Source organism: Neospora caninum, chromosome X, assembly GCF_000208865.1.
Source record: "Neospora caninum Liverpool complete genome, chromosome X".
NCBI classification, from domain to species: Eukaryota; Apicomplexa; class Conoidasida; order Eucoccidiorida; family Sarcocystidae; genus Neospora; species Neospora caninum.
This window is the reverse complement of record NC_018396.1, coordinates 6,020,191-6,046,353: the sequence shown is the minus strand read 5'-3', so window position 1 is coordinate 6,046,353 and position 26,163 is coordinate 6,020,191. Positions and strand designations below refer to the sequence as shown.

Sequence of the window (26,163 nt, the reverse complement as noted above, 5' to 3'; positions counted from 1 at the left end):
TATCGCTCCCCTCCCCTCCCTCCTGACGTGTCTTTCTGCCAATCTATCCGTGGGGGAAACCGACCCCTCGTCGTCAACTTTCGGGTCATGCCAAGTGCAAGCTTACCGCCGAGTCGGGGTCCGGGACCGTCTCCGCTCTGACGACAGCCTCCATGCATCCACGCACGCGTCCATGGGCTAGTAGTAACAAGTCTCATGTAGCGTAAACGAACATTTATACATCTCGAGGGTGCGTCGTATTTCCTTGTTAGTGAGCCTACGGAATGCCTGAGCGCAGCAGCATCCCATGGATGCCAGAGTATATATAAATATACAGTTACAAATAGCTATACGTAATATAAATATGTATCATATATATATATATATATATATGGATATGCACACCTTCGTCTGAGGTAGCAATCAGTTCTGAAGGCTCGCACGGTCATCTTGCGGAAGTGCTACAGAGTTCGACAGGCAATGAAGACGCGGATGTGTTGTCCTCCGCTCTCGACTTGCGATCAGGCATCCGACGCCCCGACGAATCTATAAACGGGGCAGGGCGCCTCGGATGTTCATTTTTCCCGCACTGTGAGCGTCTAGTGCACCGTCAGGTCCGTATGGTGCGAGCAGATACAAGAGAGAGCAACCTCTGTAGCGCAAAAGAACGGGTCTCGGAGGCACACTCTCACCGTGAAGCAAAACGAGTACGGATTGAAAAATATTCCAGCGGCAGGGGGAGAGCAGGGAGAACTATGCTCGAAACGTCTGCTCTATTCCAAGGTTCACGGAAACGCAACTCACCCGCGAGAGAAGCGTTGCTTGGGGTAGTGATTCTTCTTTGGAGACGTTGCAGAAGAAGCGCCACGAGTAGGGGCAGCGGGTCAGTGCACCCAGTATCCCATTCTCAGGTAAAGAGGGACGGCCAACCCGAGACGCCACACGTTCTGGTGCGGTCCAGTTTAGTAGGAAGAGCAATTACGAGGCTCGCCTCTCTCCTACACAGGGTTTTCCCGATCAAGACCGTGCGGCAGCCACCAGATTTCGACTCGGACGCTCGATCTTTCTCCATACGAGCTGCCACACATTGACTGGTTGCGTGCCGTATTCTGTCGTGTGCACGCACTCGTCTGAAAAAGAGACGGCGGGATGAGTGGTGAGTCTTTTTTCTAGTGCAGGTTCAGAGAGCAGCCCGCGTCAACATGTGAAAGCCGTTCTGGATGCAACAGCCCTTCCCGAACGGTGCCGAGTGTGTGATGGGACGAAGAAGGAGATGCACGGCAAATATAGCTGCACTGGTCCCCCTGACGTAGATAAAATGGTAGAGCCTTCAGAGCGCATTCGCCCCAGGAGCTGCATTCCTCCGAAAAATCCCCAAACCATTCGAAAACCTCCCAGGAACTCGAGGACGAACTTTGAGGTCACAAGGCACTTGCAAGCCGGTGTCCCCCTCCTCTCTCTGCGTCTGAACAGCATGTTGCCAGGCGCTTCCCGTGTAAGACGGCGCCAAGGAGATTTGAGAGGGGAACTCACGAGTGGAAAAGGACTCGTGCATGTGCTGAAAACCGTTCTCTTATGTTGAATCAACCGCTAGGTGTGCGTGTGGCGCGATTCCTTCCCAGCAGTCAGAGTGAGGAGGTTACCTCCGTCCCCCTCAGGGGGGCCAACAGTCGCGTCCTCTCAGTCAACAGCGGCAGGTTGCCGACTTTTTTTCTCGGAACAGAAGCGCTTTATCGTGAAATGGAAAGCGCTATTCTGCATGGTAACGCGTCTAATAATGTGTCGCCCCGCGGGTCGGCTCGAGGAGACGCCTCTCTCACGGTCACACGCTAGACTTTATTATAGGACGCATTCAGCGCTCGTGGGGCCGGAAACCTCGTAGAGAGACGAGCAGACCTCGCCACAAATCGCCCAAAAGGCGCAAGCCCAGTTTCTTGGAATCTCTGAGGCATCGATGCTCAGACTTCACTTTTTGCACGGCGTTTGCTTCTGCCGCTTCTCCTCGGCCACACGGCACACGGGGAGACTCGCGTCTTCACCGGCGCCCGCAATCCCAGGTACGCAAGTGCAACCAGGATCCTAGACGGTCCGTCGCACCTGGACCGGGTTGTTTTGCCCAGGTGTGCTTTGCACTTGTGAGGCGAATGCGAAGAAGTCGAGGAAAAAACCTTTTGGCTTCTCTTGCCGAGGGAGAATGCGGACCTTTCGCACACACATGGCCGAGAAATCCGGCCGCACCGTTTTGCCTGACACGTGCTGGAGCCCGACCGAGCTGAGCGTCCGTTGCCCCTAACTCACGGGCCAGAGCATTCGCCTCTGCTCTCCCTGTGACGCTTTTCCTCTGTGTCTCTTTGAGGGAAGAGACGAGGTGCGTTCTCAGTGCACACCGCGAGACTCAAGGGGTCGTGGACGGTCCACAGAGAACGCTGAAAGTTCTCAAAAACGCCGTCAGAGAAGCGTCAAAAACCGTTGCATGTTTTGGGGGTGCGTGAGGCCGGAGCGAGCGAAAACCGGGCACTCGAACAGTGCGGCCAGAGTTGGTGCCGGCCGCTTGCAATTGTGAAACCCCCGGCGGGGTCCGCAGCGCACTTTCCTCGCCGAAATTGACATTTTCCCCTCTTCTTCTGGTGGACAGATGCGGCGCGCCGTTCGAAAACGTAACCGGCACGCGCCTGTTGAGCTTTCCAACTCCGCGGCCGCGCGTCCTTGCACTACGCTGGAACTCCTGTCTGATTCCCTACGTGTATATATACACATACGCGAGATCCGCGCAACGGGAGCATCCCGCGGAAGAAAGAGAGTTGTCGTGCGCTTCGTTTTTTGCCTCTCTCTCGACTGGCGCTCTTCCGCTCTGCATTCCACTCTGCCGCACGAATTTCGCCTCAGTCGAATGAACGGTTTCCACGGGAAATAGCCGCCTCCCCGTGGCGACCTCCGCGGTCGGACTGGCCTGTCTCTCTCCCAACTCGCGCTCGGACTGTCCCCCTCGGTGTCTCGTCCCAGTTATGGTGAAGCGAGCAGGAAAGCAGAAAGAGGAGAAATCCTCGGAAGTCCCCGAGGCCCCCGTCTGCAGTGCCTCGGGAGACGTAGACGCCCTCAACGGCCACGGCAGTGACGACGGGACAGGGAGCCGCGGTGGAGCCGCCAAGGCCAACCTCTCGAAAGGCGCTTTGCTCTCTTCTCGCCAGTCGAGTTCCGAGGCTGGCTGCCCTAGCTCGAGAACGACAGTGGGGAGTGGCGGAGCGCACCCCGCTGCCGGGCACACGAAGGTCCACAGTGCGAACGCTGCGCCGGCGGGGGGGACTGGAAGGCCAGTGAAGAAGCAGCGAAAGACTGAGTCGTCTTCTCCTCATAGCGGCACACTTTCTCCGAGAGTGTCTCCGGTGCGCGACCCGAAGCCGGGCGAAGGCTCCGCCGTCTCCCCCGCCTCAGCTTTGCCTCCTCTCCCCTGCTGGGCGAAGCAGCAGAGACAAGCGCTCGAGGCTCTTACCGACGAGTTCTACGCTCGGCACCGACTTTACCTGCGTGTTTGGCCTGTTACAGCCTCGGAAGAAGGCACAGCCCCGCATAAGAAGAAAGTGGACGAGGGGACAGAGGATGAAGCCACCAAGCTGAGGCAAGAGCAACTGATGAACATGCGCGTAATGCTCCACGACCGTGTGGCGGAGAACCTCTCCTTTACGCGCACTCAGTACAACAGTCCGACGCAGCCGCCGAGAAACCGGTGTCTGCCGGCTTTCTTGAGACCCCGCGCGTACAGATGCTTAAATCGGACAGGCGCAGAGACAAGTTCTTCGGCGACGCCTCCGGCCACCGAGGCCCACGACGCCGCGGACACCCCCGCGGAGGGCGAGCACGTGTCGCAGGAGGACAGCGCGGGCCTCGGGAGGACAGACGCCGCGACGCGCACCGGAGGCTCTGCCGGAGACACCGAACCGCTAGAGGCGAGCGGAGAAGACAAGATCAACGAGCTCCAAAAGTCGCTTCTTGCTGACGGCTTCACAGGCTGCTGGGTGCTTCTTCTCTCTGAGAAATACGTCCCGCCTACAGAGGAGCCTGGTCCGGCCCAGGAGAACAGGGTACCCGAGAGGACCGCAGAGACAGAGCCGGCCTCGAGGAATGGCTCTCGCGAGGGACATGAGGCCGCGTCTGAGGAGACGAAGGCGACTGGCGACTCGAGCCACGTGTCAGGAGCGGCCGCGACGAATGGAAGCGAGGCTAACAGCTGTGCTTCACACGAGGCCTCTCCGCAGACGCCTCGCGTGCGGCGCGTGATTGTGTGTGGTGCGTTGATCGAAGTCTATTCGAACAACGAGCGGCAAATCTCTGCTCTCTGGTGTCTCCCGTGCTTGTCCGCCGAGTCGACGCGCGTGCTTCTCCAAGCCTTTCTTCCGCGCCTCGTCATCGAGGCTCTGAAACTGCCCGACATCCTCCCGCCTCCGCTGGCAAAGGCGGAGCCGAAGCGTCCAAAGAAGAGACAGAAGGCGGGGAAGCACGAGAACGGGTCTCCAGAGAGTGAGCTCGACGCCGTCGCGGCGAGTTTGAGCCTCCTCGCGACCGAAATCGAGGAAACCTTCCCTCCCGCGCCGATGAAGAGCGTCTACGCTGTATGTGAAGACACCCTCCTGTGGCCGCGCCAGGCGCTCTTCTTGCTCGCCTCGCCGTCAAAAATGGATTTCCTGCGCCACGTCGAACCCCTGCAACCGGCGGAACCCGCCGGCGGAGCGGAGCCCGCGGGAGAAGAGCAGCCTCAGCTGCACGTCGACGGAGGCCTGGGCCCCCAGTGGCGCGAGTGCAACTGCAGGCGCCGATTCCTCCCACAGAAACAGAGCGGCGTGGCCCGGAGCAGGGACGAGGGGACGGAGACGGCGGCGAGCAGTCGTAGCAGTCCTCCGCAGTCCCCGACTTGCGCCACTGCTGTGGGGCAAGGGACGGAAAGCGCGTTTCTCCGCTTCTTCTCGGTGAGCGAGCTCTGGGCTGCGCGTCTGATGCCTCCCAAGGAGGCTCGCGGGCGCCTGGACGCTGAGGAGACAGCGAGGCGGAAGGCTGAAGACTCCAGAAGCGATTCGCCAGAGACTGGGAACGGGCGAGAGTCGCCTGGAGGAGGGCTGAGGGGGAAGGCCTCGGGAAAGACAAAGGGAAAGCACAAGAACACGAGCGTGTGGCCTATCGCTTCAGACGGCTGGTCGAGCTTGGTACCCAGAGAAACATGTGAGCGGTTGATAGAGGAAATCTACGGAGGCATGCCCTATCTTCGGCAGTACTTTGATGAAGACCCTGCGGAGACCAATGTTGCTGAAGACGAAATGTGCGGCCTCACTGAAGACGAGTGCCGCACAATCCTGCAGTGGTGAAACAGCCACACAAACTGGCGATTCCACCAGGCTCGGGGGCCTTCCCAGTTGCCTCTGCCACTGTCATGTATGTCCATATATGCCCGCATATTTGTGCATATATACTTGCATATGTACATATATATATATATAGAGAGAGAGAGAGGTTGTCTATGCTTCCCTGTCGAGGACGGTTTTCAATCTCCACTCCGGCATACGGGTATCACGATGTATTTGTATTCTTCCACAGGGATTCCGACGGGGCGAAAGTGCCTGCCATGCGTTCGGTTCTCTCACCTTGAGAGAAACATTTTTATCTCTGCGCTTTTTCAATGAAGTGGTGACATAGTCGACGTCACTTGCGTACCTACATCTCTATATCGAGACAGACGTATATTTTGAGAGGCCATACCATCCAGGAGGCGATTATGTGTCAACTATGGAGACAACGCTGGCTCCATTTACATACACGCGAATGGAAGGACTTTGAAATGGTACACTGATTGCCGCTCATGGAGAGCAGCGGGCGTGGACGTTTCCCGAAATCTTTAGTTCACAGCCGGTGAAGAGACACCGGTGCATACTCGGCGGGAAGCGTATGTCTTGCCGAATTTTTCTGTCGTCATCGTTTGTTGATCTGGATAAGCAGTACACTTTGCGGCTCTCAGGCCGTCCTCACGCGGAGGGAAACTGTCAAAAAAGAAAAGCTCGACGGGGCCTGTCGTAAATGAGGGTTTGAGAGGATCCAAAACAACAGGCAGTGACGGTGGAACATATAATGAGGCTTCACGTGAGTTCAAAAGTAGTTGACCGCAATCAGTCGCCGGTACCGAACCGGTGCCACCAGAACGAGGTTGCTGATTCGTCGCTACGCGAAAGTGTAAACGGCAGCGTGACACGGGTTCCGAGTGCACTCTCTCCTGGTTGTTGCTTCCTTCTGACCGCGATGCGGAAGAGCCTCTAACTCGTTTTACGGCGTCCTCTCTCTTTCGCGTCGAATGATGGAGCGGGACCCTCGGGAACGTCTGACTCGTGGATACCCCGTTCGATTCCCTGTAGGTTACTACCTGTTTGTGCGGAATTAGACTTTTAGGATTCAATGTACACCGGAGGTAGCGCTACAGAGCCTGGATCCGGTTAGCAGAGAGACATTCAAGATCTCAACCCGCGTCTTCTGTGGGTTGTGCTGTCGGCAGAGACAGATGGCAAGAGGAGTAACAGGCGGTCTTTCAAGAGTTCGGACAGTCAAAATGGTCCATTCGTATCGTCAGACGTGAGGAAACACGAACAGGCAGATGGGCACAGAAATAATACGCAGCAGTACGAGAGGTTTTTTCGGGCGTCTCCACTTGCAGAGTCGGTCCACGTCCTTCCCCCGACTGACCCCCAACAACACCGCATAGCGCACCTCTCCAACTCTGTCTCTCCCCTTTCCATGATACCCCGTCAGTATGAGGCGTCGAGCGCGAAGGCCTCCACTGGCATCTCTGCGTGCGTGTCTCTAGGCTATCCCCTGATGCCTGTACCGCACTTTGCTCCGGTCGTATCTCAACCAGGTGCGAAAGCCTGAGAACGTCCGGTCGTCGAGCGGCGAATCCGCCTCCCCCACACGCACGTGACAGTACACCGGCATGCATCTGTGCACGCAAATGTGTTTGTGGATGGAAGTAAAAAAGGGAGAGAAGCACCCGTGTCTACACACGCGCGCGTGTCCCGAACAACCCTGCGTTTCCAGTGCCAAACGTGCGGACCGTCTCCGTGCCTCCGGAGGCGCAAGCGCGTCCCTTAATGCTCCACGAACTGAGCTAGTTTCTTGAGCCAGGCCAGATACTCTCTGTTTTCCTTGTCGACGGAGAAGCGATCGATGAAGTCGCACAGCTCCGGGTCAACGCCCATCTTGGACAGCCACTCGTCGAGCCCCTGCTGGAAGGAGTCGTCCAAGTCCTCAAAGTACGGGCCGGGGTACACATTGAGGCTTTCCTTCTCCTCGGCATTCTTGAAGAAACGGACTTGTCCAATGCAGTAGCGGAACTTGTCTTCTTCGTCTTGCGTCGTGCTGCAGTAGAACGTCACCCCCGACTCGTCGGGGTTGGTGATCGTCACGGTGAAGTCCGACATCTCGGGCATCGGACCCTCCTCGGTGGGCGCCTCTGCGCTCTGCACGCAGCTGAATTCGACAACGACTTTCTTGCCTGAAAAGGACAGAGCGCAAAAAACCCGCGGCCGCGGAAGCGTATTTCGAAGGCCACTCACGCCTCGCCGGCCTTGTGTTTGCCACAGAAACGAGGCAAACCACTCGGTAAGTCCCCCCGCACTGGCTGTTGAACCGCCAGAAAAACACCCCTTGGTTTCACGACTGACACACTGTGAAAACCACTCGCGGGAACACCCTGGTGAGCGCTTTCCTCGTGGGGCGAAAACGGCGAGTTCAACTTAACAGGCGTCGGCCTTTTCGCCTCTCTCTCACGAGCCCGCGATGGACAAATGAACCACGAGGCACAGCCGCACCGTCGACACCAGAAAGAGGCGCAGAACGGAACCACACGCCGGGACACTCCCACGCGTTTTTGCCCCGCGATCACCACTTTCGCGCGATTGTGCGTTTTTAAAGCGACGGGATTCCACACGTTTGGGCATCCATGCAGACGCATGCAATATATGTAGATATATATATATGGGGGGGAGATGAAGTCGACGAGAGACTTCCAGAAGTTGCTCCTCTATAGTCGGAGCATGTGCGCCGGACAGATTCTCGATCTTGCTCGGACAGAGTGTACGCAGTGGTCTACCGCCGCTATTTTGGCCAGTGCGGTTTTGCGGTCCACCGGTCTGTGTGTTCAGATCCGAGCCTCGGCAAAAGGCAAACACCCCCCTGCCGCGCTGCTCTACTTACTTCCGACTTGACGCTGAAGAGTCACCATCATGTTGTTGTCGCTCTCTCCGACGCTCCATCCGGAGGACTGGATGAATTTCGTCAGCTCGGCGTCTTGCTCGTAGGTCGACTGTTCATGCTGGATTTCACTCTGGATCGTCTTGAGCAGATCTTTCGACGCGGCTTCGACGGACTTCTCGCCTGCCTCGGAGCTGAAGGCTCGGCGGCTGTCTGCACTCTGCACAGAGAATCCGGAGACTTGCGACCCCGCGGTTCGGCCGCAGAAGCGGCTCTGGGGAGCGAGACCCGCGGGCGCCTGGAAGCAGGTCGGAGCAGCCGCAAGTCTTCCCTCACGCAGCGCGGCCGACGAGAAAGACGAAGAAAGAAACGCGCGCTCTCGAGCAGCGCTCGCGAGAACGCTCGGCAGAGACAGAGGCGCCTTCGTGGAGGAAAAGAGACGGAAGAGCGAAACAGAGGTCGCCATGGTGGAATGCGCGAGTTTGAGAGGCAGCAGGGGGACGGATCTGGAAACGAGGAGGATCTGGAGGATAGAAGGATCCGGGAAGGGGAGAGGCAGAGCAAGAAAAACGGGAGACCGGAAAAAGGGAGAGCGAGAAAGCGAAAGAGACACACGAAGCGTTATACTTGTGATTTTCCAGAGATTTTTCCCGCAGACAGCACACTCTCTCGGGGTCCGAGGGACAGCCTCTCGAGAGCCGGGCGAACGGAGAAAAGCACAGGGAGACAGGATGCAACTTTGCGCGAGGTGGAGCAGGAGTGCGCCGACTGCGCGCGGGTTGCAACGATCCTGCACAAAACGCCCGAAAGCCGGCCAGGAAATTGTGGCGGAGAAGACGCATTGCCGCAAGGACACTCGCGTGGAAATCCCTTCCTTTTTGCGAAACAGTCACCATCGTCGCACCCCCACATCCCAACCCCTGCCACGTCTCTCGCCGCAGAGTCACGACTATCTCGAAAGCAAGTGCGCGCTTGAGGGGCGGTCGCATTCAGCCTCCAGCCTCAATTCAACGGAGGGATTCGAGTTGTCCGATGTTCCTATACACCTGTGTGCATATGCATGTGCGCATGTAGGAAAAGGATCTACGTGTGTTTGCTAGAAAGGAGTGGACGAACGGCGCGGAGAAGAGAACGGAAGGAATCGGAAGGGGTGTCTGGAGCAGGAAACAGGAAAGCTTGAGCGGAGACACGTAGAGGAGACAGCCAGTGGACCCTTGGGGGGTATCAGAGAGAGACCGTCCTCTATATAACAGCGAATCAGGGGCAGAGCACAAATCTCCTGCGAGGCACACGGTCCAGCAAGATTTACACTCGGAATTCATTTCTTTCCCCTTCCCGACCACAGGGGAGCAAAAATGATATGCGCCGTCGGAAAATTGAAGAAACATACCACTTCCAACCTACCATCTTGCCCACACGATCCGTGTGTGCCGCGTGGGTTAAGAAGAGGGAGGAAGCAACGAGGGGGTTTTATATACCCCTTCTATACAGTGACACATCTGCAGGCCTAGAAGTCTGTAGTGCATCTGTGTGAAGCTGATGTCGAGAGCTGATGTCGAGAGAGAGAGAGAGCCTCTAACTAGTACTTGACTGAACATGCATCTTTGTAGATGCTTGTCGGCTGCCTCACACGCATATATCTATATCTGTGGAGATATATATCTGGGTGGTATGGGTGTATTTTTAGTCCAGTTGGGAAAGTTTGGATGTTGAACGTGCAAGAATTACGCAACGAAGGGAATGAAGAGCAGTGCTGCTACCGTCAAATCTGGCCCTCCCCTCCGAGCGTCTCCCGCCTGCGACAGGGGCGGGCGCGAGACGCAAGCGCCGAGGCGGAAACGAGGGATGCCAGCGGTGAAACGGAAGGCCAAGGAAAGGGGAGAAACGAAGGGGGGAAACGAGAGGGCTGCAAGAAGAAAAAATGATTTCCAACCTTCCGTCTTAGGTGGACGAAAACCCGTCCTAACCTCGACCTGCGAGCGGGGCAGAGCCCAGTGCGCCGGCTGGACTCCGGGGACGAGACAAAACGCTGTAAGAGGCGGTGTGAGTAGGCGTGTTTTCTCGATTTTTTTCCTGGGTTTTTTTACAGCACCACGCGCCATTGAAGGAGACGGCCGGAAAGGAAAGCGAAGACGCTTTCCAAAATTTCTCTAGAAAAAGAAACATCGGAACTCCCCGAAAGCCTTCGTGCACCACACACCCAACACACGCCCCTCTTCGGTTGACGCGGAAGCGCCGGCCGCCTGCTCGCTAGTATCAGATTTCCGCCTTTTCCTCTCGTCTTTTGTGACGTTCCCGTTTTCTTTCTCGGCGCATTTTGCCTCGTACTTTCTCTTCTGGCCCTCGTTGGAATTTCAAGCAACACCCGGGAGACGCCGCGGGCCACAAGGCCTTGTCTTCCAGTCGTTGAACCCCTTCTCCAATCCTCTCGCGCAAACCTCTTCAGGCGATGCTGAGGCGGAATGTTGGTTTGTTCTTAATCCCCCTCGTCGAGATTCACCACCTCGCCTTCAACCGCCTTCTGTCATCGCCGCCTCCCGCCAGAAAAAGTTTGCCCTTCCTGGCGCAAGCTCCAAAGTTCCTCTCAAAGCACTCGAACCGGATGGCGAACAACGCGTGAGCGAAGAGGCCGAAAAGACAGATTCACAGCGAGGGCTAGTAAACACAGAGCGCGTTTCTTCAGATAAGCCAGGAGTCACGGCGCTGCGCGTTTTTCGCCCTTTCCGTATGCAGCGGTGTGTAAACATGGGCGTTCTAGACCCGTATGTGACTCTCCCGTCGAGTGACGTTCAAGACACAGATCTCTCCACGCCTCGTCTTTCCCCACAAGCCCTCCCATCCACTCCACTAGATACATGCATACCAATTCTATACGTGTCTGTATAAGTAACGATGCTCACGGGGGTGGGGATTCTCCCGTGACACAAAGAAGGTACAAAGTGTACAACTGCGTTGTGTCTGTGAGACGCATTCTGTGTGCTTCGATAAATCCTTATATAAATCGTTACTAATATATATACATATATTCGAATGTGTAGAGCTATAAAGGCAACTGTTGTCCTTTTGTTTCCTTTGTTTTAAGAGAACAGTCAGTCCCCGTCGAGACCCGCGCCGCTGGGTTTCTCGTGTACAGGGTCGACGAGAACATTGAGGCGCCGGAGCCGAGCAAAATTCAGTTTCTCATGATGAAAGCGTCCTACGAACCCTTCCACTGGACACCGCCAAAAGGTGAGGCGGCTGCACTGTGGAGAAAAGTCGCCGCGTGCCTTCGCGTGTATCGCCGACTGCAGCCTTCCGGGCGAAACTGGGGCGTACATTAGACTTTATGCGGCGGACCATTCCCCTCCAGGGGCGACAAACGCATTCTCAGACGCGCGCGGAGCGAATGGTGCCTCAGATCTCTGGCTCTGTCACCGGTTTAGAGAGTTTCGCATGCGCCCCGCCCTTTCCCTCTCCCCAGCTCCAGAGAGACCCGCGGTCTCGAGAGAAACAGAGCGCACGAGGAACCGCTCGCCGAAGCCTACTACGCGTTGCCTTTGGAGGGAAAGATGGCACTGAACAGCCGCTGGGGAAGGAGAGAAAATCTATGCACGCAGGCGACTCTGCCTCTCTCCAGATATGTTTTAGCTGTACCCGAAGGAAAAGAGACAAACGCGGGAACAGTTGCGAAGCTGCCGTCTCGATGCCTTCTCGGCTTACGGGTCTTCGCATGCGTCGTTACAGGCCACGTCGACGGCGCAGAGAGCCCGTTGGAAACGGCGCTGAGAGAAACGCGAGAGGAAGCAGGATATGCCGAGCGCGACCTCGTCGTTGACCCCCATTTCGAAAGAGTGGGTTTGGAGGTTGCCAGCGAAAAAGAGAAACGGCCGGCTGCCACAGAAAAGCCGTTCAAGCTCCCCGTACACCTATGCATGCGTCGAAAAAGTCTCACTTCTACGACGCGTACAAATAGACATCTGTCTATGCATGCATATTCGGAGGAGGCCAACACGGATATCAGATACTAAACAGCAAGTACAGTTCTTTTGTTGCATATGTAGACATCTCGGTCACACCTTCCGAGGCATTTTCATATATATATATATATATACATGTGTAGTTGCTTATCAACCATACCCTTCTGTCTGCAGATGTGTACCTTTCTTCTATCTGTGTCGAACGTATAAACACACACACAGACTATATATATATATATAATCATACGAACGCAAACGCACGCTATCCTTCCTCCGTGTTTCTGTTGTGCAGAGACTGCACTACGTAGCACGCGGGAAGCAAAAGGAAACGATTTACTACCTTGCTCGCCTGCAAGACTCTTCCAAGGCGGTCACCCTATCTGACGAACATACAGAAGCGCGGTAAGTCTAGCCACCCATCAGCATGCATGCAAACATTTGGAAACAGGACGATACACATGCACATGTGGCACGGCGATACTTGTTTGTACATGCCTGGGTGTGCTCCACGGTGTCCCGCCGATGTCTTTCAAACGGGTTTCTTCCCTTTGTGAGCAGGTGGTTGAGTGCCGAAGACGCAGCAGCTCTTGGCGGTTTCGAGGACATGGCCAACCTCCTGCGAGACGCTGACGGGTTCATTCGAAGTTCGATGAAGAACGGCAACCGGCAGAGTTGAGCGAGGCTCAGGGGGGGTATCAATGGCCTCTGTCTCCTAACCCTTCCGTTGGAGAGATGCGCCCCAAAGACTGGACGTTGCAACGCGCCCGAGAGACGGCTTTCTTCTTTCTCGCAACTTGTCTTCCTCGCTTGTTTCCGTTCTTTTTCCGGTGAAACTTTTAAAGAGTGACATCGCTCCTCAGAACGCGTGGCAAGGGCCCTTTGTAGCCCGCCCCGATACGTTGTCAGTACCTCCATTCTTGTCTCTTTTGAAACTCGCCTCCGAAAAAATGAAGCAGGCCTTCCTGCTATGTTGCGTCACCGGCGCACAGGCTACCTGGGGGCTGCCGATTACATGTGGCGTTACAGGACTGCGGAGAGAACTCCCTCTCGGCACTGATTCCTCAGGCACGCTCGCTCGAGCGCTGCCACGTCGTTGCCTAGGTTGTATTTACACATATATACAGGTACACATCTTCACCCCTGTGGGCAGACCCATTTGCATGCGTCAGTGCACGAGAAAACGCTCCAGAGTTGTTTTTTTGCTCATACAGATGCTACCCTGTCTCTGGCCTATCCTGTCGTGCCGTCTTCTTCGGTGTCTGGGTTGTGAACTCGCATCGTTTTCCTGTCGCGCGAAGAGCGTCGCCGCTGCCACCAAGAATTTACAGGCTGTCCCGGTTATCCCATGCGTGCCACAAAACACGCGGAGAGAGCAGCCGACTGGAGAAGAGCATCTTCTCAGCGGGGCGCTCACAAGAGAGCAAGATGCACACGGAAAGAGGCTCGGGTGCATTTTCAAGAAAGACAGAAACTCACACTCTCTCCTAGCGGGGTGAAGTCGCAGACGCCCACTCACCCCCCCCCCCCCCCCCCCCCCCCAAGCCCTACAATCAACTTTCACAGATATGCATATATACATGCGTGGATCAGCATTGAAGCGGTGTTTGCAAAAATGCATTTAGACTTTTACGCGTGTGCATATAGGAATCGATATGGATGCATAGGAATAGGTGTGTACAACTGTACATAAAGTGGTCCCACAACTGAGCAGGAGGGGAGGGCGAAGCGGTTTAGCAACAGCCGGAAGAGACATTGCGCACTGGCTGACTCGGGCCGATCCGCACGTTGGCGTTGGGGCGACTCTGCTGCTGGTTCACTTGCACACGCGCCTTGATTTCACTCGCCATGATGTGGAAGGCCTGCACAACAAAAAGAGCCAAGCCGCGCATGCAGCACCTACTCTTCACACTCACAATCGCTCTCTCGCTATTACATATATATATATATATATTGCAAATAGGTTTGTATATATTTATTAATGTTTATTATATGGACAAGTATCACATGTTGGCAAAACAGTGTCAATACGGGGTTGCTTAAAACCCAGAGAGGGATGTAAAACCTGTAGGCTTCTACGACGAAGGAAATGCAACGAAGTCAACACACGCACGCGTATGAGCATTCCATTTATATAAATAACCAGATTCCATGTGGATACATGTTTTTCTGCATCGGCATGCAAACAGTGTCTCGGAATGTACACCTATTTATCTACACATATATATGCATATATATATATATATATATATATGCATATGCGTATTTGCATGCGGACGCTACACTGCTTTCCCAGGCTGCTCGCGAAGCCAGGGGAGGGTTCCTGGCGATTGCCCGTCGTCTTGAACGAGAAATGTTTGTCCTACCTGCTCGACGTTGTGGGCGTTTTTTGCAGAAGTTTCGATGAATCGCATGTTGCAGCTATCCGCGAACTCTTTGCCTTCCTCGAAACTCACGACGCGCTTCGAGGTCAAGTCACACTTGTTGCCCACTAGAAGCTTGCTCACTCCCTCCATCGCGTATCTGATCAGAAAACGGAATGTGCCAAGACAACAAACGCTCCACTATGCGTAGGCCTTCATATATATATATATATATATGGATGGTAACAGGCTCTTCTCTCTTATTCTCTTTTGCTCTCCCTTCTCTCTTTCCCCGACGCTGTTTCTGGAGAAAGTCCGCAAGGCCGTCCCAGCTAACTACAGGAACGCTTGGCACAGATTTGTCTCTAAACAGCAGCTTTCTGTCTTCGATGCACGCGAGGAAAGAGGACTTACTTGTCGATCTCCATCATCCAGTTCTTGACGTTGTTGAAAGAATCTCTGTCTGTGACATCGTACACGATGATGATGCCGTGGGCGCCTCTGTAGTACGACGAGGTGATAGTGCGGAAACGCTCCTGGCCCGCCGTGTCCCACTGAGAAAAAATCGCGATGCATGCACAGAAACGTGTGGGTGCAAAAAACGTGAAAAGAATCGAGCAGAAAGGTGCCAAAAGAGAACGAACCAGATGCGAGGCCGGAAACACTCTCTCGCGACTGCATCCACACAAATACACACACATGCATACATTCAGATATGTATGTATAACTACAGATGTATACTTATATATATATATATATATATATATATCTAGAGAGACAGATACAAATATGTAGATAGAAAAATGTGTATATGCGTATATGAAGACAGAGTCAGAAGAAGCGCATGTAAGTGGAACGGCACATCAAAGTGGAGAGAACGGAAACAAGTGTGGGGAGCCCGCTCCTTACGATTTGCAGTTTGACGGTTTTCCCGTCAAGGTCGATGGTTCGGATTTTGAAGTCCACGCCGATGGTGCTGATGTAACTCTCTGTGTACGTATCGTCCTGCACAAACGGAGATTTCCCACTCCCAAGCCTCCGCATTTAAACTATCAAACAAGCACTTAGCGGAGCGTACGTTGTCCACCCCATAGTCCTAACTCACTGAAGAGTTTTGCACATGATTTCCATTTGCGGCGAGGGTTTCACCCAGCGACACACGACCCGAAGCTAACGCCTTTCCTACGGTCTTCCACAGAGCCACTGCGTCGTGGACACATCACCGCCACTGCACGCCTCAACGCAGTCGCATGCCATGGAAATCGCAATACGCGGCATTCGCAACTGTCTATGACCTCCCCGCGCACACACTGGAAAGTATGTTGACAGGAGAAACGAGGAAGTCGGACGAATGCAGCGCATGCATCAATATATATATATATATATATATATATATATATAGTCATGCGCGTTTAAACGAACAGACGCACGTGGTGCGGCATTACGAAATCGGACACGAGGCCTTGAAGAGGAAGGAGATGCACGTTGCCTATAAAAAAAACCAGGTAGATGTGCATGTGCATTTACGTATTGAATGTATAATTGTGGGATACACTCGGGTGGGACTTACCGCAAACCGCAGTAGGAGACAAGATTTCCCGACCCCCGAGTCGCCGATGAGGAGGAGTTTGAAAAGATAATCGCTAAGGACAGAACAGCACACAAGGCGTTCGAAGCATGCGCAGATGATGCAGACTCCAAACACAACACCCAGGCGCATGGAGTCGCCCAGCGTAGACCGGATAAATCGCTTCCCACTGCAGGACCGACCCCTCCCTCACACAGGAGTGTTCAATAAAAAGGGAAAGCGGCTCTCTCTGTCGGTGCTGCTGCCTTTTCTCGTTAAACAGGAGGCACCTTCGAGCCTCCTTTTTTGTCTACATTGCGCACTATCGGTGCGATCTCTCATTCACGGAAAGACTGCTACACGAATGCATACAGTATCCACAAATGTGTCCACAGATATACTTTTACATATATACATATATACATATACATATATATATTTATGGGGGTGCGAGACACTTATCTACGTAATTTTGTGTCCACGTGGATGTGCAGTCTCTGAAAAACTGGACGACCTGAGTGGAAAAAACGTCTTTCTATCCACAGCCTGGGAGAGACGCTGCCCTAGAAACACAGCCGAAGAGGATAGATGCGTGCCCGCCCAAAGAGGTAATCCTCTATGGGACAGCGTTTGAACACTTGAGACTCAAATGAACTGGCCGCTCAGAGTTACAGACAACACTGACGCCACTCGCGATGCCGCATGCACAGCCTGAACAGTAACCCACTTCTATGCGACCAAAATCCCAAGACGAATCTAGATTTCGAGCACACCGATAAAATACACGGTGCGCCCCTCTATACAAACAATATAAATATATATATATATAAATATATAAATATATATATTTGTACAGATGGTTGTATAAATAATAATGGATACAGTTATTAACCAACAACAGATTTGCGTGCATCTACATGCTTAAGCAAACCTATGCTTGGAGTCCAAGGGTAGGTTTTCCACGTAGCGCCTCTGTTTTCATAGGTGTGTACATTTGGTTCGTTTGGCACGTCTAGTTGGTGTGTGGCACGGTCGTGAAAAGGTCTAGCCGGTCTCTGTTCAGTTCGTGTCGACTTCCTCGCGGTGACAGTCTCCACTCCGAATCTGCTCCGCGTGAGCTCGCCGCGTCTCTCTTCCCTCGTTTCTCACAACTGCAAGCGTTAACCGTGACGGCGACCTCCCCCGAGACACGGCTGTGGCAAAAGCAAAATGTGTTGCTGCGTCTTGTGCCTATACACACGCGTGGGCGCACGCATGCATTCCTTTGGGCGTGTGTGTTTTTTACAAAACACAAACAGGAGTCTCTCCCGCTCCAAGGTTCCGAATGACTCACTATTCAGGCTTCATGGTGAAGACGCGCGGGACGAGGAGGGGGGGAGGGCGGTCCGAGTGTAGAGACGGCGAGACGACCGTGTCGCTTCGTTTTTCCAAGCCCTCTCAACGAGTGGGAAGCTGTCCTTGGCAGTGTCCGATATGCACGACCAGGGGTAGATCAGGACGACGCGGCAAACAGGTAGAGCGCTGGGGAAAGGCGCGCGTTTTTCCGCGAGAAAGGAAAGAGAGGAAGGAGTGGCAACGCGCGATCTCGCGATGTGGCCGAGGATCTCAGAAGTCCGGAAGAGAGGGAGACTGGAGGACGTGAAGAGAGGGGACAAAGGGAGAAGGGATAAGCAAGGGCGAAGACGAGAGGAATGAGAGAGGCAATAGGGGAGGCGAAGACGGTCGCGGGCGTTTCCGGCCAGAGCGGCATGCGGGAGTGTGACAGGCGAGGAGTGAGAGCGAACTCAAACCGACGACGAAGAAATCCTGGGCAAGTGAACTCTGATCTGGAAATCGAATCCTGAGAAGCCGAAGAAGATAGAGACCGCTACGCAGACGAAAGACACCCTTTTGTACTAGACGGTTTGTCCGATACGCGCGAGGCACAACGGCCAGCAAAGCATCCTCTCGGCTCCTCCTCGTTTCCCCAGGTTCGCTTTCGTCTATGTGTGGGTGGGGCCGTCTTTGGAGTCGGAATCGCTTTTTTGGGGGTCGGGGAGAAAGGAGAAAAAACGCGGTGTTTCTGGCTTTCGCACGCGAACGGCGTGGCGGGGTTTAGCACGAGAGAAACCGACGCGTCCTCAGAGGCGCCCGCGCTTTCACGGGGTGGAAAAAGGAGCGATGGTGTGTGTTGCGGAGTTGAAAGAAGTTGGAGAGACAGCGAGAATTTCGTCCCCAAGAGGAGCGGGAAAGCACGCCCGGGTAGGGAAAGAGAGAGGAAAATTCGGGAAGTCGAGTTTCACCGATGGCACTGTCCGCTCGTCACCGTCACACACGAGCAAAAAGAAAAAAGATAGGTCGCATTAATTGAAGAAAAGTCGTCGCGGAAGAAAGGCCAAAAGACGAGGAAAAACGTAAACAGACAATGAGCCTCTCGCCCCTGCGCAAAAACGAGAAGCCACCACCACGCTGACCCCCGTACACATGAACCAGCGAGAGAGATAGAACAGCGAGCGAGAGATGTGAATCTTTGGAATGTCAACTGTTCACGTGCGTCCGCCAACCCAAAGTACACACACAGAGCCCTGCTCATATGAGCACCCCAAAAGCGCATCAAATCAACGGAATGGAGGAGAGCGGGAAAAGAACCCCGTGTGACGAAGAAACTCTTTTTCGCTTCACACAACCCCTGTCTCTGACGCGCTGAGCGCTGTGTGTCGTTCTCACTGCGGGCCTCGCCCAACAAAAAAGCTGCGCTAGCGTTCAGCCTCCCTCACGTGCCCAGATGTAGAGAAAACGCAAACACATTGAGTTTTGGGGCCTCAGGATCATTCCAGACTGAAAAGACGGGGGCAGAAGACAAATGGCCAAACCCACGGTGCGTCAAGGCCAAACAGACGGCAGGGATTTCTCAGGCGACGACAGAGAGATCGAGACACTCAGAGCGACGAAAGCAAACAAAGAATGCCTCGCAGCAACGTAGAACACCACTCAGCTTCGACACACCGCCTGGACCCAGTCGACAAACGGTTTTCCGCAGCTTTTCTCGGAGAGCGCCGCTCCAGAGTACCACGCCCTCCTCGAGAGAAATGAACTGTCGAACGCACTCGCAGCACACATAAATGCGCATTTGTTGGTAAAAATCAGGTGCTCTACGAATGCTCGCCGAGCCACACGAACGTTTTTTTCGACTGGAGAATAAAGGCCCAGGTACAAATGTGAATGTGCGTATCATGGATATGTGACGTGTACGTCGATAGAGGGACGGGTTCTGAATGTGCAGCAGACTCGGCATCGGGAATGGTGAGAGTTCACCAGTGCTACTGGACTGCCAGGAGGAGTACCTCAGTTGAAACGCTTGGGGAGTTCCCGCTCGCATGATCCTCAAACAGAAGAAAAACGTTTAACCACCACCGCATCTGGAGCCGTCCTTAGACAATGGCGGGGCCTTCTTTGGTCAAACGGAGCGCCGTTTTCTCTCTTGTGGGGACTCCTCGTCGCAGAAGTCTAAGAAAAGAAAAGGAACACATCAAGAGGAACGGAGTCCGTGTTCTGTAAAGCCTGATTCGGGGGCTGCCTCCAAAGAAAAGGATGTCCATTCGTACACTGACGCGTCGCGATCGAGGCAAACACCACGTCGTGCATCTGCTGAGTGACCGTGCAGCCCTTTTTTGTGCCCGCTGTATGTATGTATATGTGTATACATATGTACAAATATACATATTGCGTATTCTCTTTCTCGCTGGTATGCATTTGAAAGTAGATGTACACATTTGCTCACACGCGTTTTTTGAATATAGAAGCGCTTTAGATGGGTAGAAGAACTACGCTCCAAGTCTTTCTCACCGTTACTATCTACCATGGGCACGTGCGAAAGCCTCGTTTGCGTTAAAAACACTTTGCGTGTGACCCTGTCGGGTGAATCCCGGATTAGTGTGTTCACTCGCAGAAAATGCTGTTTCTGGTGCAGTGTTTTTCGTCAGTTCCTTTGCTGCCTACAGACCGGAAATCTCCCCCACGGTCTCTTCGTAGACCGCGAAGCCATGCAGTAGGCGTGCAGTAAAAATACCGTGAGCAAGAATCGGCTGTCGCTTTCCGCGAGTTTAAAGAGCATTCAGATATTGTCAGCATCCAGAGAAAGATGGATTCTACTCACAGTCGCGACCCTGAGTGTGTGCCCTCTTTACGCCCTTGAGAGCGCTGTCCACTGGCCTGCGCTGTTTCTTTTGGCGTGATTTCGTCGGCTTCTTTTTCGTTTTCTGCTGCTGAACGCAGTGTGTGAGGGTATGTGTGAATAAGCGTCAGTCTAAGAAGAAGCTCGGCCCTTCCGCCGTTCTTCTTGATTGCCCGAACGTGGCGGCTCGTTGCGTAACTCGTTTCTTTGTTTCTTGGCCTTTTGAAAGGCAGACGGCGCGCCCTCATCGACAACGTAAGAAGGCTTTCCCGCTGCCAAAAAAGAGTTGAGAAAAATGCAGACGTGCGGCGAAAAAGTGTTCGGTTCGAGGAAAAACGGTGAAGCAAGACCACGCGCTTCTTGCCGTCCGTCAGTATCCCAGTTGCTTATCAATCGGTGTGTACATGTCTTGCTGGATCTGCGCGCCTTGTCGAAAACGCCGAAAATTTTCATCAAACACGCGAAACGCCTCTTCCGCGCTATGGTCGTTCACCCAGTCACAACAATGAGGCGAAATCAAAAGGTTCTCTGCGCCCCAAAGAGGAGAACTTTTGGGCAACGGCTCGGTTTCAAACACGTCCAGGGCGGCCCCCGCGAGCGCCTCCTTCTGCAGCGCCTGCCGATACGCGCAAAAAAAGGAAAAAAGCGCATGCTCCGCCATACGATGCATGCACAGCCTGACGCCTACCTATCGCTGCGTGTGCCCAAATATGTGACTCCACTCACAGCCGTTATAGGATCCATATATACATGCATACACGCGCAAATATCAGTGTCCTTGCAACTATCATTCCTGGAATACCCATACTGGCAGCAGGGGTTTGCGAGTGTCTTCGCACAGTACAAACACATGTATCGTTCAAATGTTGATTTGTACCCGTGCTCTTTATCCAGGAACGGCCTTGCTTTCTCTTCCGCCTTTTTTCTCTTGCAGCCGTATACATCCCATCTTTCCGAGAGCACGCGTCCATCAGCACATACCGGTGTATTCCTTCTCACCTCAAAAAGAGCGGTTTCGTCGACGGCAGACCCCCGTCCTATCGACACGAAGACCGCGGAAGGCTTCATCGCTGCAAACTCCTCTCGCCCCACAGCGTGGCGTGTTTCAGGAGTCCCTGGGAGAGAGCAAACGACGTAGTCCGAGCTCTTGAAGAGCTGACCGACACCGCACGCAGGTAGAGAGGCGCCAAACAAATAGCTTCATTGAATACGCAAAGTAGCGGCGTAAGAGAATGACACGATGCAAAAAGTGGACAGCTGAACCACAGGCGTGGATCTGGACGCGACAAAAGGAAATACAGAGAAGGAAGGTAAACGAGCAAACTGCGTAGTGCCAGAGAAATAAGGAATAGCCCGACTACAACGCACGCGAGGAAGCACGCGAAAGGCAGTTTTCATCAGTTCCGGGGAGGGGACTCGACGCGAAGAAAACAAGAAAGACGCGCGGAGGTCCCGGAGAAACACCAAAGAAATCTTGCAGCCGCTCCGATACGGCACAAGCGAGGAAACCCAACAAATGCACAGATCACTGCCGAGTATGCGGCTCTCTGCATAGCGACAAAGGCTTGGCTTCTGCGGTGTCCACCGCCCCCTAATAATTTCACTTTATATGCGCCGAACCAATGCGTACAATCTGCTACGACGTCTTCAGGTACGTGTGTGAAAAAAGTGCAGTTCGATATAGCAACGATCCGCCTGTCGACTACATATTGCTGCTGACCTCTACGTTGCTAGATTTAAGTCTCCGGAAGATGAACTTACATATTTATATATAAGAACTACGCCCCGAGAAGGCGTCTGTAGATGGGGTATTTGCATGACCTCTATCACGGAAAAAAACGCTACCTCCACATACGTTTTTATGGAGAGAGTACGCAAGCGAAAGAGAAAGCCTGCACAGCCCCGGCGTCCTTGCATCTACGAAAATACGCATGCAGCTGTTTCCGACGTGAATGGAAGCTTGTGATGACGTACCTCGAAACGATCGGGATCAGTCGGTGTCCATATCTTCTCCGCGAGTGAATCTTGTTGAGAGTTCGGCGTGCGTTTGATGGCAACACATCTCATCCCAAAAGCCTGAACGCACACGCATTCACACTTGACTTTTTCCGGCATAGCCACATCTATATGTATTTTTGTATTTTGTCCTGTGTGCACGGTTGCGCACACATGGAGGGTTTGTTTCTCCTGATTTGGGGAAGCAATGCATCTTCACGGATGCACTCCAGTCCACCTGCACAGACGCACATCGCCTAGATAAACACAGAAAAGGCGATCGTGTGTAGAGGAACCGCGAGGTGTCTATGCAGAGTGAAATCCTCTGCGAACGAGACGTGCGTCACGGAGCGTGCCGAAGACAGCAGTGTCGATCCTGGGAAAGAGGAAAAAGTGGATACGGGAACTTGGAGGCTTTGTGCCTCAGAGAATCAGGGGGCCCGGGACTGAGACCGTGTGCTGGACGTTTTGTTTCTCCAGGAAAAAGACAGCGACCAGCCTTTCCGGTGCGCTGTCTGCCTTCGCCTAGTGGTCGGACTCGCCTGGAGAAGCTTTGCTGTTTCCTTTGCAATGTCCCCGAACCCTACAAAGCCCACTGTCTTCCCCCGCAGTTGATCCATGGGAAAGGGCGTCCAACTGCGCTCGTCTTTCCGTTTCTGGAGCTGGAGAATGTCCTTCGCGAAGTAGAGTATCGCCGCGACTACGTATTCAGCTAAGGGACGCGCAAACACGCCCTTGCCGTTGGTGACCAGGAAGCTCGGATCCTCGACGAGAGTCTGCGATGCATTTTTATGCGAATGCGTCGACTTGAGGAAAGGCATGAAACGGTCGACACCGGCAGAGAGGCTGTGCAGCCAACGGAGATTCTTCGCATGCGCGTAAAGTGCCGGCAAGCAGCTGCCATCATGTTCGAGAGCGAAAACCGCACTCGCCTGTGAAGACAAACGCACGCCGGAAACTGTCCCTAATGACATGCAGCTCGTCCACATATATATATACATCTATATACATATCTATGTATGCATTTGCACACTCGAATGGGCGCCTCTCCACATATGAAAATCGACGTACACCACAGGAATGTGTGAAATATGTACATATTCGGCTATGTGCACAAACACATACTTGTCTATGTATGATGTGGGGAGATCATGGAGGTTCGAAGGATATTCGGACTTGCGCAGAGTGGCGGCAGAGAGGGTACGCACACGGCATGTCGATATTACGCGTCGATATTAGGAGACCCGAGCAGCCTGGTCGGGACAGTTGTCTCCGCAGCCGCGTTCACAGGTTTTCCATATTTGTATAAACATCCATGCAGAGGTATATCCCTGCCTGTCTGCCGTTCCCTCCTCTCCTGCCTGCAAAAAACCATCTCCTGTCGTGTGTCTCTTCCCTCTTTCCCGTCGCCGCCCTTAGCGTTTTCGCTGTCTCGGGCGCGAGTTCACCTGCTCGAGTTCCTCCTTGTGACGCAAGAGACTCTCTTCGGACCAGACGGAGACGACGCGCACACTTTGGTCAGGGTACTTGGATTTTAGGAACTTGAGAAATCGAGGGAAGACCACACGAGAAATGGATTCCGGCGCTTCCAGCGTTGCCGGGGTCTCGGTCGGCACCTCGGCCGCGAGTAGGACGACGAGAGTCAGAGGCGATGGAGGAGCGGAGAGCGTCATGGCGAGGCGAAGGCGCACAGGAAAGCACGCGCGGGGAAACGGGGTTTCGGGGAAGGAGACAAGAATGGCGCGAGAGCGACGGTAGCGCGCACGAGCTGGCGACAACACCTAGAAAATCGCGGCGACGAAGGCAGGCACAGAGAGGAGCGGGCCGGCAGGCGGCAGCGAATCGCAGGAGAGGGCGACAAGGAGCAGAAACAAACAAATTGGAGTGCAGACGCGAAGAAGGAAAAAAAGGGAAAAGAGAGGATGGCGAGAGGGCAATGTCCGTGGCGAAAAGGCGCGCCAGCGAAGACGAGACGTGAGACAGAACGACTAGGACGCCGACTGGAGCGACCTTTGACACACGAAGACAGGCAAACGGGCAGATTTGTGTGTCACAGGCCGCTACAGAAAAGAGACTGTCTCCATATACCCTCTCAGGATGCATCTTTTCAACTCCTCTTTCGTCTCTAGCTTTTTGTCTTCCATTCGTAACCCGCCGGAGAACCTTCGAAGCTACTCGCGGGCAGTCAGCTGCGCTGCACGACTCTTCGGGGTCAACAGAGGATGAGAACTCTGCCGAAAACAATCCTTTGTAACCTATCGGTGTCGAGAAAAGAAACAAAGGACCGAAAAGCACCTCTAACCTTCCGTTTCTTCCCGTGGTGGACGCATTTGGGATCCTCGAATGCGTAAAAACAGACGACGGGCGACGGACGCGCCAAGGTTTCCAGCTGTCCCCGTTAGGTTCGAGACAAGCAGTAGCCGTCCCTACTCCTGCTGATCCGATGAACTGGTACCTCTAACGATGTGGTTCCTCCGGCCAAAGCACACATTCCCCTTATATATATGTGCGTGATTGGAGGAAAAGCAAGACACAACACAAGCAAGGACACCAGGTACAGCCTCGGGTGCTCCACGTGGCGGGAGGATACCTCAAAGCACACAGCTCGAGACTAACGCGAGGGCAAGAAACCTACGCTTTCTTCTCCGCAGGGGGAGGCGAGTGACCCTCCATACAAAGGAACTGTTGACCAAGGCAAGCGAGAGAACTAGAAAAGGAAAAGGCGCGGAAACGAAACCAGTACAAGGGTTGTCGTTGACGCCGGGTGCCAGCGTCGGCCTTGGAGAAGGAAGAGCAGTGAAGCCAGTGGCAAAAACTGGGTTCAGAACAGGACATAGAGGAAAGAAAGAAACCGGCATCTCTACGTCTTACTTGATCTCGCCCGTTCTCACATTCGTCAGGGTGTTCTGGACGGAGTTTAGCAGAGACAAACAACTGCTCTCATGTGCTTGCCAGCCCTCACCATTGCATTCCCTTCTTCAATAAATACTCCAGGGAAATGCAGGGACGAGAGGCAAAGCGTCAACGTGTGAGTCACGTATGGATGGCGTTACCATCTCCGCTGGCCCATGCATGCTTGACATCGTTCCTTTTGCCATCCCGAACAGCCTTCAATATCTCAAACTCAGGCGTGCACTGATCCACGAATCCCCATTGACTCGTCCAGGCGCCTCCCAACAAGTGAAGGAAGCCCCGGCTGCTGCTGTTACAATGCATCGGAGTGCGTACACGCGACGTTGTAAATGAGAGGCTGCCTCCACGTACAAGTTAAGAGCGGCAGAGCCTCGGTCTGTACATTGTCGCCCTCCCCAAAACGGCCATTTCAGCGCATACGGAGATGCCGAAACATTCGTCTGCGGAACCCGAAATTCACGGAACTCGACCTGTGTCAGGGATGTTTCGCCACGCGTGAGATCGTTTAGGCGTCGCGTGCTTTGTAGGATGTTTTGTGTCAAAACACGATCCCACACTGACGGGTTGGTCGTTCCCTCTTGCCAGCCAGTTGATACGTTTTAATGTTAACTTTTTACAGACCATGGGAGCGAAGATAATCTAATATGTAACAGTAGACAAACCAGCTCAAGCGACGAGCGGACGGTGAAGTGCCGTCTCCTTTGGAAAGCAAACCATCGCTCTTTTACTTGCTCCATTTCCTGCCAGTGTCCAACCTGGTCTCGTGACTCTCGCTCAGTAGCTCGGACCTTTCCTTGCGTGTCGACGGCGCCGTCGGCGGCTCTGCTTCGGTGTTGCCTCGAAGTCCAGACTCTTTTTGAAACACTTGCATCTTGCGGCATGCCTCGTAGTTCCGTGGGACAGAAACCCGTGTCACCGACGGCAAACCTTCTCTTTGGGTGGGAAGGTTGCTTTTCTAACTTGCTTGGATGCCTCCCACTTTCTACTCGGAGTCCTCACGCAACTCATCCCGCAAAC

General features: G+C 53.8%; 5 protein-coding genes across 5 annotated transcripts; 2 read left to right on the top strand and 3 right to left on the bottom strand.

Moving 5' to 3' along the window:
* Nucleotides 1-2,984: 2,984 nt before the first annotated feature.
* Nucleotides 2,985-5,333, top strand: NCLIV_051850 (conserved hypothetical protein; the record flags this gene model as incomplete). Its single annotated transcript, XM_003884738.1, has 1 exon — nt 2,985-5,333. One exon carries the CDS (start codon nt 2,985-2,987, stop codon nt 5,331-5,333), a length of 2,349 nt encoding a protein of 782 aa, XP_003884787.1.
* Nucleotides 5,334-7,097: 1,764 nt separating this feature from the next.
* On the bottom strand, nt 7,098-8,668 carry NCLIV_051840 (hypothetical protein; the record flags this gene model as incomplete). Its single annotated transcript, XM_003884737.1, has 2 exons — nt 7,098-7,504; nt 8,206-8,668. 2 exons carry the CDS (start codon nt 8,666-8,668, stop codon nt 7,098-7,100), a joined length of 870 nt encoding a protein of 289 aa, XP_003884786.1.
* Nucleotides 8,669-10,651: 1,983 nt separating this feature from the next.
* On the top strand, nt 10,652-12,834 carry NCLIV_051830 (hypothetical protein; the record flags this gene model as incomplete). Its single annotated transcript, XM_003884736.1, has 5 exons — nt 10,652-10,818; nt 11,285-11,430; nt 11,926-12,032; nt 12,451-12,560; nt 12,717-12,834. The coding sequence occupies 5 exons, from the start codon at nt 10,652-10,654 to the stop codon at nt 12,832-12,834; spliced, it is 648 nt and encodes a 215-aa protein (XP_003884785.1).
* A 1,054-nt stretch (nt 12,835-13,888) lies between these two features.
* On the bottom strand, nt 13,889-17,432 carry NCLIV_051820 (hypothetical protein; the record flags this gene model as incomplete). The annotated part of the gene is made up of 6 exons (XM_003884735.1): nt 13,889-14,017; nt 14,522-14,678; nt 14,933-15,072; nt 15,428-15,523; nt 16,089-16,161; nt 17,419-17,432. 6 exons carry the CDS (start codon nt 17,430-17,432, stop codon nt 13,889-13,891), a joined length of 609 nt encoding a protein of 202 aa, XP_003884784.1.
* Nucleotides 17,433-20,608: 3,176 nt separating this feature from the next.
* Nucleotides 20,609-23,906, bottom strand: NCLIV_051810 (putative D-3-phosphoglycerate dehydrogenase; the record flags this gene model as incomplete). Its single annotated transcript, XM_003884734.1, has 5 exons — nt 20,609-20,854; nt 21,238-21,393; nt 22,213-22,314; nt 22,830-23,165; nt 23,682-23,906. 5 exons carry the CDS (start codon nt 23,904-23,906, stop codon nt 20,609-20,611), a joined length of 1,065 nt encoding a protein of 354 aa, XP_003884783.1.
* Between the last annotated feature and the right edge of the window lie 2,257 nt (nt 23,907-26,163).